The sequence below is a fragment of the Berghia stephanieae genome, chromosome 7 (assembly GCF_034508935.2).
Source record: "Berghia stephanieae isolate SIO BIC M18660-M18661 chromosome 7, UCSD_Bste_1.3, whole genome shotgun sequence".
Lineage (NCBI taxonomy): Eukaryota > Metazoa > Mollusca > Gastropoda > Nudibranchia > Aeolidiidae > Berghia > Berghia stephanieae.
Genome location: NC_088366.1, coordinates 24,728,803 through 24,749,326, shown reverse-complemented (window position 1 = coordinate 24,749,326; position 20,524 = coordinate 24,728,803). Strand labels below are relative to the sequence as shown.

Genomic DNA, 20,524 nt, shown 5'->3' with positions numbered 1-20,524 from the left:
ATGGAAAATTCGAGAGATAGAAGGATGGCTGGCTGGATGGATGACTATATGATATATATGGGGAGGGGGGGGGGGTGTCTGCATCCTGAAAATTAATTTGTGTTCTAGTGGCATGAACCAAAAAGGCAGGTAACATTGAGAAAGGAAGAAAAATAAAAATCTACATGAACAAATATAAATAATAACAACAACAAAACAACAACGACAGAGAGAGAGAGAGAGTGAGAGATAGAGAGAGAGAGAGAGAGAGAAAGAGAGAGGGAGAGGGAGAGAGAGAGAGAGAGAGAGAGAGAGAAAGAAAGAGAGAGAGAGAGAGAGAGAGAGAGAGAGAGAGAGAGAGAGAGAGAAAGAAAGAGAGAGAGAGAGAGAGAGAGAGAGAGAGAGAGAGAAAGAGAGAGAGAGAGAGAGAAATTCTCAATGCAAAATATGCAGATGGGGAAACAAGACTGACCTGAATGAAATTAGCACCTTCCTGTTCTCTGTTGATCTTTGACTTGATAGAAATCTGTCCTGTGGTCTCGTTGATCTGGAACGGGGCATTGGCCAATGATGGGTTTGGAGACACAATGGCGTATCGGACTATAGCATTCAGACCTCGATCATTATCAGTGGCTTTGACCTGTAAAGCAAGCAAAGAAAACAATTAAATGAACCTCAGCGATATAATAAGAGCTATAGTTGCTGGACTTAAGTAGCATTGTTGACATTATATAGATTATTCATTTTTTTATCATATATATATATATATATATATATATATATATATATATATATATATATATATATATATATATATATATATTTATTTGAGCAAATCTAGGACTTTAATGACGAGATGATGGTGATGGTAATGGAAGTGGTAATGATGATGATGATGATGATGATTGAGGATGATGATGATAATCAAAATGTTTTTTTTGTTTTTGTTTTTATGGGTTTTACGGCGCTTGCAACTTAAGGTCATATCAGCGCCAGTAAAAAGGAAGAAAATGGGATAGTAAAAAGTTCTAGAATTACAATTAAAGCACAAAAGAAAAGGTAAGACAAAGGGGAATTGGTTGAAATAGGAAACAGATGTAGATTCCAAGAGCACACCGTCAAAGTACTTAGTTTGAGATCACCTAAGTCTCATCCAGACACAAGCACAGGTCCCAACTAAGAGGAATACACTCAAATGTTCACCAATCATATAATATAATATGTAAACTAAACATAATACAATGCATAACAGAGAGATGATTTACAAGGAAAAAAAAATCATCTCCCAAAACTATAACTATACATTCGACTGTTTCCCTCCCAGTCAAGGAACTCTGGAAAGGGTCAGGACAAAACTAAGTATGTAATCTCATTCCAAGACAATGACAGGAAACAATTGGAAAACGGGTATGGGGGTAAAGAAGACACAGCATGTACCCTGCCCACTATGGGAAGTCAGGATCCCCACCCAGGATAATCAAAATGAAGATGAAATGAAGATGATGACAATGATGGTGGTTGTTATGCCTGTGGAGGTGCAGGAGGTGATTGTGATGGTAGTGATGATAATGATGATGATGATGGTTATTGTGGCTGTGGTGGAGGTGACTGTGGCGATAATGATGATGATAATGAATGAGATCATATATCAGGAGTTTCCTGATAAAATTGAGAGTTACCAGGTTTGCATTCTCATGCAAATTTAAAGTACAGTTCCCCTTTGTTTATGACAGTGATAAACATATTTAAAAATCAAAATAATAACCAACTTACTTTTACCACATCTGTCCCTGCTTCTGACTCTTCTTTAAAAGATGGTTTATATGTCCTACAATCATCAAATGTAGGCTTTTGGTTGATGGAGTCAACAATCTCTACCAAAAATTCCATGTTGCTTGTTTTTTTCACATTGCCAGGGCAACATTTGCCGTCATCTTCTGCGATCACCTTCAGCAGATACGAGTCCTTTCCACTAGGGACAGGTTTGAACACCTCAACAACACCAGAGGATGGTGTGATCCTGAATATATCAAGGGTAGTCACACGCTGTCCGTTATCTGTTAGATGTTGAATAAAGCAATGAGTGTTTGTTTTCAGGAATTTAAGGCTTTTTTTTTTTTTGGGGGGGGGGGGGGGGGTCTATTTGTCTTTGGAAACCCACAGAGAAACATGTCATGTTTATCCTGACTTTATAAAGTCTTTGTTTTTATGTTTTTAAAGGTTTTACTGCGCTTGCAACACATTAAGGTCATATCAGCACCAGTAAAAAGGAAGAAAATGGGATAGTAAAAAGTTCTAGAATTACAATAAAGCATCCAAAAAAAGGGAAGACAAAGGGGAATTGGTTCAAATAAGAAACAGGTGTAGATTCCAAAAGCACTCTATCAAAGTACTTAGTTTGAGATCACTAAAAGTCTCATCCAGACACAAGCACAGGTCCCCGCTAAGAGGAACACACCCAAATGTTTTACAAATCATATATAATATAAAGAAAGCATAATACAGTGCATAACAGAGAGATGATTTACAATTTAAAAAATATCATCTCCCAAAACTAACTATACATTCGACTGTTTCCCTCTCAAAGACAAAGACAGAAAGCATGTTGGAAAACAGATATAAGGGGATAGAAGACACAGTATGTACCCCCCTGCCCACTATGGGAGGTCAGGAACTATTAAAGTCTTTAAAAAAAAAAAACAACAAAAAAAACAAACATTTATGACTAATTTTAGCAGAAACACTGTAACAGCCATACATTCAAACACCCTGCTTGATCAATCTCAACCATTCAACAGCGAGATTGAACTGTTTTCAAGTCAGACTCTCTCACTCATAATTTATCCTGAATTTAACAGACTCAGGCTTCAACGAGGTAAGATATAATACCAGGTTCCAGTGATATCGAAACCCAACTTCAAAGGATTAAATTGTAGTAGATTTAAAATGGAAGTTTCTCCTTACCATTAAAATAAAACCTGACTCCGTCACCATCAATGTCTTGAGCTCGAATTCGAGTCAAAAAGAAAGGAGCATCACTAACATCGACTTTGTCCCTCAGCACAATGTTGCTTAATGGCTGTATTACAGGCTTTCCATCATTGACGTTTGATGTGGTGATGATGACATCAGCTGAGCTGGAGAAGGGAATTGCCCCACCATCTTTGGCAAACACCAAAAAGCGGTATATAGGCCCAGGGGCAGCGTCAAAGTCCAAAAACCTATGAGGGATTAATAATGATTTGATCATAATAATTACAATGATATAAAAAAATACAAGGAGTAGGAGTATAGTATTATGATAAGCAAAACCATCATAGAGGAGTGTTTGCTAGTTTGTCTCTCATTAGACATTTTGCAGGACTAGTACCACAAATGAAAAAGGAACCTAACAAGAAAAGATATAGGTATGCACTTACAAGAACAAAAGAAAAAGTGAAACAAACTGGGAAAAGTTCAAAGAGATAGTAGAAGTGAATTCTGGGAGCCAGAAATATTTGTATTAAATCTAAGATAATACTAACCATCTTCATTATCATCATCAAACTTGCCTAGTACAACGAAAAATTTATAAAACTATGTTGTTTCCTTTACTCTATCCACTGAACTTAAGAAGCATCTTTTAAAGCAAACAACCTTGTTAAAAACAATAGTTTGGTGCCAAATGATATATGTAAGGACTTTGAAGCAAAATCCCTTCACAATGTGTGCATATATCTGTTTTATTACATCAGTTAAAATGAGAACTGTTTTCCCCCTCGGAAATAAAAAAATTTTAAATTTCATGTGGACCAGTCTATACTACTATTATCATCACACCATAATCGTCTCAATCTAAATAAAATGTCAAAATAAAACCAAAAAAACTTACTCTTTTACTGTGATGGCTCCTACGGCTTTCCCTCCTTCAATGACTTTCTGTATGGCAAAGTAAGGATTGTTTAGTTCATAGGTCACCTCGGCATTTGTTCCTGAGTCATCATCTTCCGCCAAGACTGGAAAAAGAGGATTTTCAAAATTTACAAGCAAATAAAACATTCATAATCGGTTCAGAATTGAAAATTATAGTATTGTTTGGGGAGAGGGGTATCTATGGAGGAATCTGAAAAGATGCTTATTTAAGTAATTTTGGAAAATACTGTTGCAAAACTATGCATTATTGATCACCTTTTGAGCTAAGTGAACAAATAAGCTAAATGCCGGGCTAAAAAAAAATATTTATATACTAATCAGGTGGGCACAAGTTGCCTTACTAGATATATTACCTTTCAATATTGTATTCCCAATGGGTGTGTCCTCTGGTATCCTCTCCACATACTGTGTCAATTGGAAACGAGGTGGATTGTCATTTTCATCTTTCACTTCAATCTCCAGCTGAAATATTAAACAATTCATGACTTGTATAAACTTAAAGTGTACTGTAATTAAATCTTTGTGAACAGTAATGGAAGAAAAAAGAATGATAAAAAATGAAGAAGGAAGGAGAGAAATAAATAACATATGTAGTTAGTAAGATGTATTGTGATGACTGGATGAACACAATTAGATTCATTTAAAAGGAATTTATGGATGAGAGAGAGATACATGAGTGTAGCAAAAATAATAAGAAAATAAAATAAAAAAATTTTTTAAACAGGCAAGTTTTGTGAATCATTTCAATGTGAACGTATTTAATTCTGTCGTATGACTATAAACAGAGTTGCCAATGGGAAATTTAAAAAAAAAAAAGGAGGAAATTTACAGAGTATTAAAAGAAATGAGAGATCTGCCTTTATTCAAAATAGAACTTATTTCATATGAAAAGTCTCATTTTGGTTAGCAGACCACTTAAAGTCAGTAAAAATATTGAAAAGCTTTTCAGCTGTGCCATGGAAGGGTGCACATTGTTTCCTTGGAGACATTATGTGCATAATGGAAGGAATTACCATCAATATCCAAAAGATGACACGCCAGCTAATCAGTTTATCGGAATAGTAAATAATAGTTCAGAAATCCACTGATTACCAGACACCTGGCAGCTATGTATAAATGAATTTTCAAATCATTCTTCTTATTAACAGACTGAAGACGAATTGTACTTTTCAACAGGATAGCAGAAATCGAAATGAGATTTGACATTCATAGTAATAGTACAAATAAACAATGATATTAAATAATTGACACATTTAAAAAAATACACTATAAATATCTCACCTAAAAAAGTTAGGCAACAAAAATATAAAGTTACTATCTAATTTCACAATCAACCAATTACAACATGTACTTATTTGCAGGCCTGATATCTAAAATTGCTAGAAGCCAATGAAAACATATTTGCAGGTCTGGTAATCAGTAATAATTATGGGCCCATTCTAATATTTGTTGTAAAGGACAATATATTGCATTGGTTGGAGAGTATTTCCATTACAGCCATGAGACCACAACAATTTGGGTTATCAGACCTGCAAATAGGAACACGTCAATAGGGGCGCAATGTTGTTACACAAAATATTTTCCATTGAATTCATTCAAAGCTGAATGAAATTGAAATGATAAAAAAACTTACAGGAACAGTGCTTGACAGCTCAGTGCCATCAGTCAATGTTTCAATGACTTTGATGATCAAATTAAAGATGGGAGGGCGCTGGCTTATTTCAATATCATAGTCCAATTCCTGTTTTGGTGAAGAAATAGAGAATGAACAAATTTGAGAATCAGACAATCTGAGCCCTGTTTGGATCTAACTTGAAGCATTACTGTTTTATCCGTTTTTGTCATTGACTGATGAAGGGTTTTGGGCCTGAAACGCACTGCATTCGGTGTTTTTATATTATTCGAGGCTGTTACATTTTTGTCCATTACTTTTGAGCCTTCAACACTTAAAACTTTTTAAATATAATTATTTTAGCGCAAAAAGTGGAAAGACCATGTAGTGGTTATTATATTATATTTTAGGTGGCTTATACTATTGATACAGCCATCAACATTTTATTCCAGAGTGGAAATTCTATTTTTCTTACCAATTTGTTACGTACTTAAGTAAGCTCACACTGATTTTAATGGAAAACTAATATGAAGAAGTTAAGCTTCACCAATAACAAATTAATTTTTGCCCTTTCAGGGTTCTTCCTTTATCCTGAAAATAGTAGCAAAACTCTGCCCCCTTCGTTGTCTACATATCTTACCCAGGCGTGAATGAATATCTGGCTATATGCTTAAGGGACATTGTTAGAGTAATAATACAAAAAATATGCTAGAAAAGCAAGTTGTACTGTATAAAATAGAAATTAAAATAATTATAATACATATATTATGCTTTATTGAAAATCGTGTGATTCTTAAGTTGAGGAGATAATCAGAATATTTGTTATTAAAATTCATTAAGGTTAAAAGCCTTCATTTGCAATGGGTCTTTGAGTGGTAAATCATGACCATCAATGAAAAATTAAAAATCCATATGGTTTTCTGTCAAATCATGGAGTCAAAGGGATGAAATCACACTCCATCAAACAAATGTCTTTGTTATTGTAAATAATGAGGTTTAAATATTGTGACAGTGCTTTCCTTTATATCTTAAGTCTATGTGTGATTTTCCAATCTTTCTTTTATGTAAACAATGCACTGGAAATGCAAAAGTAATAACCAAAACAAATCGATGATAATTCTTGTGTCTTTCGATATAACCAGAAAAGGGATGTAAACATATTGATAAGAGTCTTTTATAGCATTTGGACTGTAAAGCACCAACCTTTTTGTTAAAAATCTTGCCCTCTTTATCAATACGGAAACGCTTTGACTCTTGGTTGTTGTCCTCAAGGATCTCAAAAGTTTTGGGGAAATTGCCCTGGAAGGATCGCACTTTTACAATAAGCTCGTCTGAAGAATCATCTTTTGTATTAACTCTGTGGATAGATAACAAAGTGGATTTGGTCTGGATATAGTACAATATTTATCTAACCAAAATTTTAGTTCCGATTTTACTTATCAGATTTGTTGGCAGCTTTTGCCTCACCCACCAATAATTGTTTGTTTTGTTTTACCTTTTTATTTTTCACTTTTGAGTAATTTTCCAACAGTTGTGACACTTTTGCTTTTAGGTCGTTTCAGTGCAAGTAAAAATAAAATATGGGAGAGTCAAAAGAAAATAGATTTGCCTTAATAAGCAACATTTTGTTAAAAGTACAAGGGAGACTGCTTCAAACAAGTATCAGAAATGGATCCAATGTGCAATCTACTTGTGTTTTTGTCAAAGACTAAATGAAAGTCCAACCCCGAAAGCAAAAGTTGATTTCCTTGGCCCACAAATGATAGTGTACTGAGACTAATTCCAATCTAGAGGAAAGTAATTTGTGACAAACTGTTTGGTTGTTTCATAAATGCTATACCAGGATGAACCCATGTTTAGTTTATGATAAATATTTTATTTTAAATCATAGTAAAGCACCCAATTAAATCTGAGCATAAATTAATATTCAAAATCTGATTGGGTTGAGTATTGCTGATTTTATCACTTATGATTAAAAAGTACAGGGAAATGAGTGAATCAACAGCTTCAACATGGTTTCAATCTGATTATTGACACCGAGGGTATCTGGACTCTATCAAATAAATTCAGCTAAATGTGAAATTATGACAGTATGAATGAAAACCCAAAAGTTGCTTCTTCTAAATTAAAAATTTTGAAATAAGATCACATTTTAATTTGATGTACTGAATAATAAAAATAAAAAAGTTCAACAGGCAAATGTGAAATAATCTCATTAAAACTCCATTGTCAGACATAATCTAACCTAATTAATGCAGACGATAGCTATTGAATTTCTACTCGATTATCATAAGAATCAGATCAAAAAAAAAAACTTTTTAATTAAGCTATAAAGTCAAAGACCACAGAAGCAGTGAACATAAAGGGACCTTAACACACGGGAGACAAAAAGTTTCATCTGATAATAATAAGCAGATTTAAACAATTAAGTCATAGTTAAAATGTGATACGGACAGGGGATAGAAGACAGCGTGATTTCCTGCCCACCATGGGAGGTCAAAGGACCCCACCCGGAGAGAGAGAGAGGGAGAGAGAGAGAGAGAGGGAGAGAGAGAGAGAGAGAGAGAGAGAGAGAGAGAGAGAGAGAGAGAGAGAGAGAGAGCTTTCTTATATAGCGCAATATCCACTAAATGTACTCAAAACACTTTACAAAAGGGTCCCTGATCAACAGCAACACGTAACATGTAGAACAAAACATGACGCCTGTTAGGCGATATTACAATTTGTTTGTGAGAGACAACACTTTCAACGGCCAGGTACTCATTTTAAACCTGAAAACGGTGAGAGAATGTGAGTAAAGAGCCTTTTCCAAGGACTCAACTATGTGCTGAGCATTGCTCGAATCCAGGACCTTCCGATCCAAGTGTTATACCACAAGACCACATAGGGGCACGAGAGAGAGAGAGAGAGAGAGAGAGAGAGAGAGAGGGGGGGGGGGGTTTCTATGTGCACATTTGAGAGCGTAAGAGAATTGAATAAGGAAAACCTACAAGTGTACAACATGACTAAACACTACAGGTAACACAAACACAATTATAATAGTTCAATACAGCTAAATGAACAAAAGTTGACAGCTTCAGTTACTGCAGGATAAATTCAAACATACAATAACATATAAGTTCTGATGAGTGACAGTCATAGCATATCTACGATAGAAAGCAACTCAGAAAACAGATCAAATGACACATCTACACATATATATGCATGAGAGGGTTGTCCCATCGAACACCGGAAAATGCCATAGATTCAAAGTTTAACACAGGTTACCTTGATCACAGCTCTATATTTCAATGTAATCACTACTGTGTTTCATGTATTTCTCCCAGGGAGAAGATTCCTTGATTAAAGAGAATTTCCTTTCACCACAGCCCCCAGAAGCTCATTGTCCTCAGTGAATTGCCCAGAAAGCATTTCATTGATCAGAAAAGACGATAATCAGATGGTGCTAAGTCACGAATGTGAGAGGAGTGAGGTAAAACCAGTTATTGCTGACATTAGCAGTAAGGGAGCTGCATTGTCATGTTAAAAAATCATGCCACGGTTGTCATTTTCAATGAAAGGTTCAAGTATGTGAAGAGTTTGGCAATATCTCCTGGCATTGATTGTTTGTCCTGATTCAAGGACATCAAGCAGCAGACACCTTGCATATCCCAGACATCTGTGACTTTGACCTTTCTTGCTGATTTCTCACTCATTAAATTTTTTTTGACGTTGGTGAAGAAGGATGTTTCCGCATCATGGGATTACGTTTTGTCTCAGGAGTTGAGTGGTGTAACCAAGTTTCGTCACCTGTAACAATCCGACCCAGGAAGTCTTCAGTCGATTGCATTCATGACCCAGACACCCAGAAAGACCCAGCAAATTTCTGCATAAATCAACTCATTGTGTCATGTGATCAGCTGTCAGCCAAGCTCATCAGAAACAATTCTGTGGACAGTTAACGTTGATATGTCCACAGTTTTATCAATTTCTCTCATTTTTAGCCTCCTTTCTTCTTGAATCAGCTCATCAACTCTATCGACATTCTCCTTTGTCTTGGACAATCCACACTGTCCACGGCCCGGCATATATAATAGACCTGTGTGCACAGTCCTAAACAGTTCACACCATCAATACACTTGTGATCTTCCTTAGGCATCTTGACCATAAACTGCTTGAATATCACTACGAATTTCAAATGGTTTAGGCCTTTTGCCTGTAGAAATCGAATAATATAACTTCTACTTTTAACTTTTTTTGCTCGAAAGATATAGCCATTTTCCAGGGGGGAAGGGGGCAGGCGGGGTTGTGGGACAGCCCTCATGTAATACTAACTCTACACAGTTGGTTAAATTAAGGATGGAAAGGATGGAACTGCTTCCTTCATCCGTAAAACAAAGCTAAACAGGATTGAAGAGTGACATTTGCCAGATAAATCTGATGCCAAATGCATTTCATTTCATTTTAATGCATTTCATTTGATTTTTATCATTATGAAGGGTAAGTTAAAAAAAAAAAAAAAATTAAATTAAATCATGAGAGAAATGAGATATTTGATGATATAAGAAATTAATGATAAATCTGAATAAAACATGCATTTACAGACATTTCGAGATACATTTGAGAATGAAAACAAAAGCAATAAAACAGAACAGACAACGAAAATAAATATAAGATTCCATCATCCAAACAAAAACAACAAAATGATAAATAATATATTTTTTAAAATTTTAATATCAAATTATAAATCACAGCATGCTTAGAAAAACAAAATAATGTTTCCATCAATACTTACATCCTATCGCATGCAAACAAAAACATAGTAAAAAAATATTACTACTCAGTTCAAATTGAATTTCACAACAACTGACGAATGCAAATTCTGGTTCTAAGAAGAGACAATAAAAGATCAAAAACTATCCCAACTTTAAACTTAATATGGTACATATATCATCAAACAAAAAATAATAATAGATTTAAAAATTGATATGCTCCCCACTTCCTCTCTGAGTCATTTTGTCTACTCACAAAAAAGGATTGAAAATCTATACATTATCTTCTTCCATCTACGCTTTCATCATCAAAGTCAAACAAGTAAAGATTGTGATTATGATGACAACAAACTGACCATTATTCAATGCAAGAGCCTTAAGTGTTTATTAAGAAAATTTCGAAATTTTAATTTAATTCTTCAATGTTATTTAGTTTAACTGCAAAATTTTATGCATACTTTTTTTTTTAACTATGTAAATCAATTTGAAAAAAAAAAAAAAAAAAATATTTTATCTCACTGCACAAGCACCAGATGAAATTTAACTTTTATCATTAGAGCAAACACAATAGTGATCCTGTTTACCATTTGCAGGGTTGAAATTGAATTCGACAATTAATAGCCTCAACACCAATCGAGGAAGAACCTCTGGTGTAGCTTTGAGGTCCAGTGGTATGACACTCAACATCCTACCTGCAGTTCAAGAGGTCGAGTCATGCTGAGGGCTGCACAAAGTTGAGTCCTTGGAAACAGCTCTTTAATCACATTTCTCACCATTCTCATGTGTAAAATGAAACACCTGGTCAGTGAAAAGTGTTGTCTCAGTCAAAAGAAAAACTTTAAAAAAAATAAAAAATAAAAATTTAATAAAAAACTGTAACAGTGTTTATAAACTGTTTGTCGAGCCTGCCATGTTTTTAGTGTCGATGATAGTAGGGGACCACTTATAAAGCCCTTTTAGCACAATTATTAGATACTGCATAATATAAAAGTTCATGTTCGAGATAAATACTAATTTGAAATTCTGTTGTCACTTGCACATTACACAGAGGCAGGTGCAAATGATATCAATCATGCATATAAAGGAGCCCGTATACTTGGAATCTGTTTAAGTCCCTTATATTACCTGTCTCTGATACATGCAACAATACTATATCACAATTGAACCAAATTCATCCTAATTCCCAGCGAACACTTACGGGTTATTTGGGTTCTTTGTTTCAAATATTGACCCCCTATACTTCTCCTCGTAGAATTGAGGTGCCCTAGGGCCTACCAATACCTCAATATTTGCTGTGATGATCTGGGGGTAAATTCCTCTCTGATCTTCAATTTTAACCTGAAAACCAAAATAAGAACAAATTGAAGGATAAATCAAATTTACTTCAAACAAAATTGTTCTTTTTTTTTTTGTTTGTTTGTTTTCTTGTTTCTTTCTTTAATTTAAGAGGTATAAAACAAAGAAGAAAAAAAGAAAGAAAAAAATACCCCCAATGTTTGATTAGTCAAAATGCATTGAGAAATTATATGAGGTTGTGTCAAAAAGGCTTTTTCATAAGATGCACAACAAAAATATCACAATACTAAGTTACTAGTATTAGGCAAAACCAAAGAAGATACATATTTGTTTTCATCATTTTTCTTAGTTAAAGAAAAATAAAACAAAAACAGGTGAACTAGCAACAAAATAATAGTAGTAATGACCTTTTAAAGTGTTGAAAAAGTGTTGATGCAAGATCGCAAGTTTTTGTTTTATTTTTTCCTTCAGGAAAATCAAATATACCTACAGGAATATTAAACTTGTTCCCCAACAGAAACTCTGTCCTAGTAGCAATCTTAATATGGCCAACCACTTTCTTGTCTGAACCAACCCCTTCTTCAACTTGATCCATTCGGAATAACCTCACAATTTCACCTGAAAAAAAAATAATCAGAACAGAAACATTCAAATTTCATTGACAAAAAAAATGACAACTATAACTATATCATGAATTCCTCTATTCAATTCATTTTTTAACAGCTCATAATAAGTCAGGTCTTAGATAGGGAATCTTCTTCTTCTATTGATAGATTAACTTGGTCAGACTGAGTGTTACAGTTGAAGCCTGTATATTTTTTTTTTAATGCTTGAAATGCTATTTCTCCCATATTGAGAATCAGCAGAGGAGAAGAAAAAAAATCATAATCATCATCACTGTTATTCAAAACTCACTTTCTGCTTTTGAGGTATCAATGGAATAGACAATGTCTGCATTGCCATCTGGATCCTCTGCCAGTAATTCATACACTGTTGCTCCTTCTTTAGGCTTAACAGGTACTGCGGCTAAGTAAGGAACAGGCTTGTTCTCCAAAACTGGCATTTCATCATTGACATCCGTCAAAGGAATGGTCAGCTTGATCATTTTCTTATCTGAAACATATCAACATAAACGGGTAAATAACTATGAAAAATTAATTATAACATATGGTGCATTTTTACGGTCTCAACACCACGCTCAATGCTTCATTCACAATTTGATTCCTCCAGCATGTCATGTAATGTAATGTTACATCCTGTAATCAATCGAGCCGGGAGTGGACCAAAACGCCCACAGTCGTTAGATTTTCTTACTTCCTTTTGACTAACCGATCAGGGATTCCAAACCATCACCATTTAAGATGTAAGACACTGTGCCTTAGATTTATTCATCCTCTGTTGTTAGTGCCTTGGACTACAGTCAGAGAGGGAAACTACAACAGATTCGCTCCATGCTCTTTTCCACTGTGAAGGCTGACATATACCACCAACTGACTGACTCTCTCTCTCTCTCTCTCTCTCTCTCTCTCTCTCTCTCTCTCTCTCTCTCTCTCTCTCTCTCTCTCCAATGTTTATATTGTGCATTTTCAGTAATACCACAGTTAAAGAGATTTTGAAAAAAAGTAATGATGACATATCAAATAGTCTGCCAAAGCTGCCAATTGTTATCGCTGTAGAATGTATAAGAGATATGCTTTATCCATTTCATCACTAAGGTGTTATCCAATAGAGAGGGAATGTTTAATGATGGAATTATATATATAATACCATGTTTACTGACATACATTCCCTCCCCTCATGTCTAGTCGGTCAGAAAAATGAGCTTGCCTAAGGTTAATAAAGTCTATTTGGACAAGCAAGTTTTATAAAAGTCATGCCCCTGCATGCTTTAGCTGGATTGAGTTTTACTGAAAGTTTATGAATGGAGACTCTAGTACAAAAAGGATGCATTACAGGTGACAAATGAAAAAAAATAAAATAAATAAAAAAAACTAGACTTTATATAGCGCAATGTCCACTAAACAAGCTCAAAGCGCTTTACAAAGGGTATCTAGCCAATAGCAACACTTAACATGTAGGTCGCCTATTAGGCGACATTACAATTTTTTCCAGAGACAACCCTGTTAACAGCTAGGTATTCATTTTACACCTGAGTGCAGTGAGAGAATGTGAATAAAGAGTCTTTTCCAAGGACACAGCCATGCACTGTGTGTTGTGTTCAGAGCAGGACTCAAACCCTGGACATTCCAGTCCAAAGGAGAGTGTCAAACCACTAGATCACATAGCCGTAGATGCTATCCATGTATGAAATGGAAAGATGACTCCATATGGCTAGCTGGGGAATTATGACTGGTGATATTATGATAAATTCAAAACTAGGGCAAAACAAGAATTGAAGTAAAAATGATTTTGACCATGTTTTATGGGCACAAAATTATGGTAAAATTAACTCTTATGAATGATAAATCAGCAACTTTAGGGAAGAGAAATTATAATAATCTCTTTTACTCTTGGACCATAGGCTCTGTATTAAAAAAAACCTCGATGATACAGTCCAAGCAATATTGGGACAGCCGCTTTATTTGGATGATCCCTTGGGAACGTAATTTTTTTTACTAAATAATAATAATAATACACATTTATATAGCGCTCATTCTCGTGTAAAACACAAGCTCTGGGCACTTTACAATATTTTTATCAATTTTAAGAGAGCTTTACAAATAAAACGTCATGCTTTTCCCATTCCCAGATGCTTGGGCTTAATTTACCTGTATCCCATGTTAATGTCTATCGTGTCAGGCAATCAGGTGTGTGGGGTTGTCACCCTCAAGTGGTTTGTATGTTTAATGAGACGAATGGGTAGACAATGCATTCTCAATCTATTGCTTTTTTATAACCGAAATGAGTGGCATATTCACTAATTGATTGGTGCAGTTAGATTTGTCTATTATTGTAAGAAGTAGATTAAGGTGTCGTTTATTTTTCATTAAGACATGAAATGCCACTGTCTGATGATAAACGCTGTTGCAATAAACTGACATGCAAATTAGTGATTATAATTATAACAAGATTTAAACAATGATGAAAGTATCAGAATAAAACTTGCAGCACTGAAATGCAATCAACCATTATTATACATATCTTGGAATATTCATCGATAAACATAGCTTCTTCAACAAGAAAAGACCTTGCAATTGGGATAAATGCAGAGTGGACCATTGGTAAATAGGAAGAACTGTTTAATTTCACTTAATTGGGACAATTTGTCGGGAACCGAGCTGTCACAATAAACCAGCTCGGACTGTATTTAAATTCAATATTGACAAATCATTGGACAAATACATCCAACTAGCTTAGTTATTCTTGAAAGCGTCATTATATTCGTAAGGATTTCCATTCAATTTGCTAAAACACAGCCTTTCTAAATGTATATAAGTGAAAAATAAATATAACTACTTTTTTTTTTCAATTATATATTATAGATCATACTATTTTCAGTAATTTCATTTACTTATTTCACAAACCTAAATTCGACACAACTTCTGGAGAATTGTTTGTAAACTGGCATTCACAAAGTGAACTTACAATCATATTGAATAATTGTCATGGAGAATGACATGGAGGGTTCATGCAATGAAGATGCGCAGTATATAATATATTAATTTTCCAATGCAAAAGAAGGTAGTGAAAAAGAGGACAGGTGTACTGTCCATCTTATGCATGGATTTTAAGTGGACAGTGATGATAACGAGCAGTGCAAAAAGTGTCACCCAAACAATACCATCCTGAAAGCTGTGTACATGATTTATATAAAGAAAAGAAATGTTAATATTGGCCAAGAGGTCAAGATGAAGCTGGTTGGAAACGAGATTGTATATATTTGGCTATATTTTTTTATCAAGCGTTTTATAAAACTGCTGATTTTCTCTATATATCGATATCACTAAACTAAACACAGGGGTTTTAGTTTTATGAAAATTTATATCATTATTTTGGGGGTTTTATTACTCTAATAATATAGAAAAAAAATTAGGACCAGAAGTCAATGTCACTATCCAGAGGTTGCACTGTATTAAATTTATATAGCAATCTGTCTTGAACTCACAACGCATTTTATCAGAGACACCTCCTAAATTTAGGGGTAATCCTGATGTAAAATAAAGCTGCGTTGTCTTTTTTGAAAAATTGATGAGGAGTAAAGAGCCATACATACAGGCATAATGACTCCTCTTCCAGACATTCCACCATTAGATTTTTTTAAAATTTTAATGTGCTCAGATTTTATCTAGTTTTTATTACCACATTACTCCATGGATGTAAACAATAAATGCAAACATATAATATATGAGAATAGATATATATCAATTTTGACATCTGAGCAGGTGAAAAACAAATGATAATATGCCTTTTTTTTTGTTTCCAAAATGTCAATTCGGACTAGAGTTTGAATAGTCTCCTGTGACTACTAGGACTCAAACTCCATTGTGCATGTGCAAACACAAAAAAAAAAAAGGGGGGGGGGGACACTGCGGGCAGTGGGTGGAACTGATATCGAAATAGAAGAGTTCAGAAGAAATTCTGTTTTGCCCATATCACACTAACTCAGTTCATCATACAGCTACTTCGTACTGTAGAAGATTGGTGCATGTCTCACACTATCAATATGTTTTTACATTGGCCTCTGATTTTATTCGGACATTGTGTTTTGTTAGAAAAGCTTTTCTTAAACCACACAGACACTTTGACTGACTTTTATTCCTTTTGAAGAGTCTTAACTCTTTTCTTTTTAATCTTTAATTGGACTTCCGATTAATTAATCTATTGATTTTCTCCTTCTCGTCAAATTATAATTAAGCGGGTTTATAGTTACTATAATTATTTTCATTTGCATCAATTCTATTTTATTAATAATTAAAATAAAACCAAATTCAAATTAAACATAGAAAAATAATAAAAAGAAAAACAAACAAACAAAAACCATACTACCTCGTGAGACTATTCAGACTCGAGTCTGGTCCTAATAGTATGTTGACTGCACATGCACATGCGCATTGGTATTTGAGTCCGAATAGTCATGGGAGACTATTCAAACTCGAGTCTAAATAGCCAGTCTTTTTTTTCTTTTCTTGTTAGGATCATCATGAAGATTAATTATATACAAATAAAGTACCAATTAAGAACAAAGTGAACATGTATTATCTGATGTTATTTTTAATAATTGTCATATTCAAATTCAAAGGCTTAATTATTGTAATTACCATTTTCTTGGACATCTGAGTTGTGAACAGCTTCCACCACAACCACAACTTCTGGGTATTGTTCATAATCAAAATTCTTTGAACGATCATCGTCAGATAATCCAGTTGCGAATCTCACTCTCCTTTGATCATCAACTCTGAATACTGTGTCCGAGGGGGGCTTGCTGTCCTTGTTTTTTACTATTTTGAAAGTGAAACTAGAGGCCAGCTGACCGTCAATTTGCAGAGAATTGAGTTCATACAAAATTGTATCGGCATCACTATTTTCTGGGAAACTTTTCTGGGTCAATTCCTGATCGTAAGAAACGGACTGTCTTCTAAACCTAGCTCTCTCTGAATGGATGTTCTGACTAACCAATTCAGATTTTATTGTGTTTAACGAAAGTGCAAAACATACTACGGTAACACACACACTGACACAGCTGTATGTGACCGCCATCTTGCTTTTGACAAAAGCCTAAATAGGGAGACTTCCAGCCGAAATCTCTTCTTGTGGAAAGAAATTCACGATGAATAATATTTTCAATCGACACTTTTTAATAAATACTTTTCCATTCTGATCCACAAACTACCATTCTATCTATTATCCTCGTCAAAATGCCGAATGTTAGAATCCTTTATCTACTTCCGTATATCACCCACACAGAAATAGCCCTCGCTCTGTGTGTACACACACCACACTGCGACTTCGATCCAAAGACAATTCCGAAGATTTCTTGGACAGGGAAGGAAAAATCGATATCGTCGCACTAGCCTGTCTCGCTCACTGAGGAATCACACTGAACTTCGTTGTTTCACTAAATTACTCTTGAGATAATAATATCCATATTATAGCTGAACACAAATAACTAACACAACGTAACAGCACTTCTCGTCGGCTTGTCTCACCTATCATGACACAGTTATAAATTCACCTGCTTGAAATCATAGCACACAGTTACCTGTGCTCTCCGCCTTCCTATCTCGTATGGTCAACTGATGGAACAGCGAGTGTTTTGTTTTCTGCTTCATTTGACCGTCATTATTCGATTCGAAGTTTGTCGTTATTGATGCGAAATATATTTTTTAAGTTGTATTTTATCTTCAATAAAGTATTAAAGGAATTTGTTTAACACTTTAAGAATTAAATACAATATTCTGAAACTTGAAATCAATTTGAAAAAAATGATCAGGGAGTGTGAACGATAAATGGATACGATGGATAAAAATACGAAAGGGCCAATGATAAGAAGCCTAGGACTTCATATATAGATGTCTCTGTAAGAAGCCCTTTTACTTTGTCGCCGTTTCGAAAGACGCCGCATACCTGTGACATGCGTTGGCATTTGGCCTCAGTTGCACTGTTTGACAATGTCATGCTTTTGTGATTTAAAAATAGATTGATCGATTTGTTGTTGACATTGTATGGCTGAATGAAATCAGCCACTCCCACGCCGGAACCATTTATTCCCAGTTTTTGTATTCTTTTTAATTTCTGTATTTTGATTTGATGAAGTAATGAGTGGTATAACAAGTTATGAATTTTGTAATAGCCCCCCCCCCCCCCCACACTTTTTTTTACAAATGTCGGGAAAATATCAGACATCATAGGTAGCCTACATTCAAATTCAGCAACTTTGTAAGAGTTGGGAATAAAAATCATGTAACAAACCGATTACTTGATCATTTATTATAATTATTATTATTATTATTATTATTATTATTATTATTATTATTATTATTATTATTATTATTATTATTATTATTATTATTATTATTATTATTATTATTATTATTATTATTATTATTATTATTATTATTATTATTATTATTATTTATTATTATTATTTATTATTATTATTATTATTATTGTTATTATTATTATCATTATTATTATTAATTATTATTTTTTTATTATTAATTATTATTAATATTACTATTATTATTAATATTAATTATTATTATTATTATTATTATTATTATTATTATTATTATTATCATTATTATTAATAATATTATTATCATCATCATCATCATCATCATCATCATTATTATTATTATTATTATTATTATTATTATTATTATTATTGTATTATTATTATTATTATAAGTATCTGAGTTTATTAACATGATCATTATCATCATCGTTATAATATGATCATTATTACTATCATCATCATCATCATCATCATCATCATAGTCGTCGTCATTATCAAAAGTAATGTAACGGATTGTCATTATAAATATAGCTGATAATAGGGATGCATAAGTAGACGTTGCAGCTGTAAATCACGGGTTTCAATTGAAATCAGCAGCTGGAGAGGTTTGATGATGAAAACGCACACGACTCGAGTTGGAGTAGAATCATTTAAAGGACGATTTGAGTCTTTTCTTTTAAAATAATTAATTACCTATATTAGGCGATTTTAATCCTTCAGTTTCGTCATCATAGGATAAAAAAAACGTGATTTTTGGCCAAAAAATACCTACATTATCTACCTATGTTGATTCCCTTTGTTGTGTCCCTGATTCGGGGGTCTGCATTAAAAAAAAAGAATATTATAGCAAATTTTCCGCAAAAGAAATGAAGAAATGACCTCCAAATTCTTCCCTCTTATCAACATTGTAGCACCTTGTATCACCATAAAGATTTTCCAGCTTTAGCTTATGAGATTTGTATAAAAACATTTTAAAGTTGCAAGTCAATTTTTATGACAAAATTGATGTTACAATTTTATAATATGGATTATAGGTCAAAATAACATACCCTATCAAAAGAAATATCTCTATGGTGACATAATATCTGCGATAACAGGAAATTATCAGACAATTTCATGGAATACGTTCTGAGAAAGATTTGACACAGCAACCCTTACCCATGGGAGAATGACATATTGAGAAAATAGCAAAATAGCCTTCCGTTTTTCATAATTTTCTTACCAGCTGCCTTTATAGTATATTTTGAGAAGTTGGACTTCAATATTATTATTTCTAAGATAATATAATATCGTTTTCCACCAAATTCTCAAAATCAATTTTTGAAGGATTTTCCTTATAATTAGGCCTAAACCGCCCCTTAAAATAGAATTAAATAGTAGTAGTAGTAGTAGTAGTAGTAGTAGTAGTAGTAGTAGTAGTAGTAGTAGTAGTAGTAGTAGTAGTAGTAGTAGTAGTAGTAGCGTATGGCTACACCTCAGGGCCTTGCTACACCTCCAAATTCATTTCGTCAACCCAGAGTCGAAAGTCTTCCTCCACTAAGGACTGTTTCATAGCCAGCCACCTTCAAGTTTAAGAATTAAATGACCACGTCCCTTTTACTATTTAATATATCGAGAGCAGTGACATTGATATTACTGACTTGTTTGGTAATGTAAGATGTTGATTCATCACACGATGCTTAAGTTTTAAGCAGGCAGACCACTTAGTTGTCAACGATGACACACACTTATTACTGCACTCAAAAAAAAAAAAAAAAAATAATAATAATAATAACAATATTATTTCCTGTTGCCTCTTATGATAACAGATAAATCATTTCTCATCACTCCAAATTTAATTCCTGAGATGTTTGTTTTCTCTGGGTTTTTTTTCTTACATCTGTAACTATTTAGTTTGGGTTTGTTGTTTTTGTGTTTGTTGTTTTTTGTTTGTTTGTTAGTTTGTTTTTTTTTTTTTGTTTTTTTTTTTCCTCTGTTTTTGGTTGCTTTTTTTTCGGGGTGGGGGTGGGGGGGGGGGGT

General features: G+C 33.8%; 1 protein-coding gene across 1 annotated transcript in view; it reads right to left on the bottom strand.

Moving 5' to 3' along the window:
- The window catches only part of LOC144976934 (neural-cadherin-like), a 65,652-nt gene extending 47,386 nt beyond the window's left edge, over positions 1-18,266 (bottom strand). Inside the window, exons 1-11 of the mRNA XM_078921552.1 lie at positions 16,809-18,266; positions 12,466-12,663; positions 12,041-12,168; positions 11,453-11,592; positions 6,707-6,860; positions 5,525-5,632; positions 4,245-4,353; positions 3,851-3,974; positions 2,944-3,200; positions 1,753-2,036; positions 452-619 (exon numbers count right to left, since the gene is read on the bottom strand). Coding sequence (XP_078777678.1) covers positions 452-619; positions 1,753-2,036; positions 2,944-3,200; positions 3,851-3,974; positions 4,245-4,353; positions 5,525-5,632; positions 6,707-6,860; positions 11,453-11,592; positions 12,041-12,168; positions 12,466-12,663; positions 16,809-17,247 — 2,109 coding nt within the window. The 5' untranslated portion in view covers positions 17,248-18,266. The remainder of the gene's footprint in view (positions 1-451; positions 620-1,752; positions 2,037-2,943; positions 3,201-3,850; positions 3,975-4,244; positions 4,354-5,524; positions 5,633-6,706; positions 6,861-11,452; positions 11,593-12,040; positions 12,169-12,465; positions 12,664-16,808) is intronic.
- Positions 18,267-20,524: the final 2,258 nt, after the last annotated feature.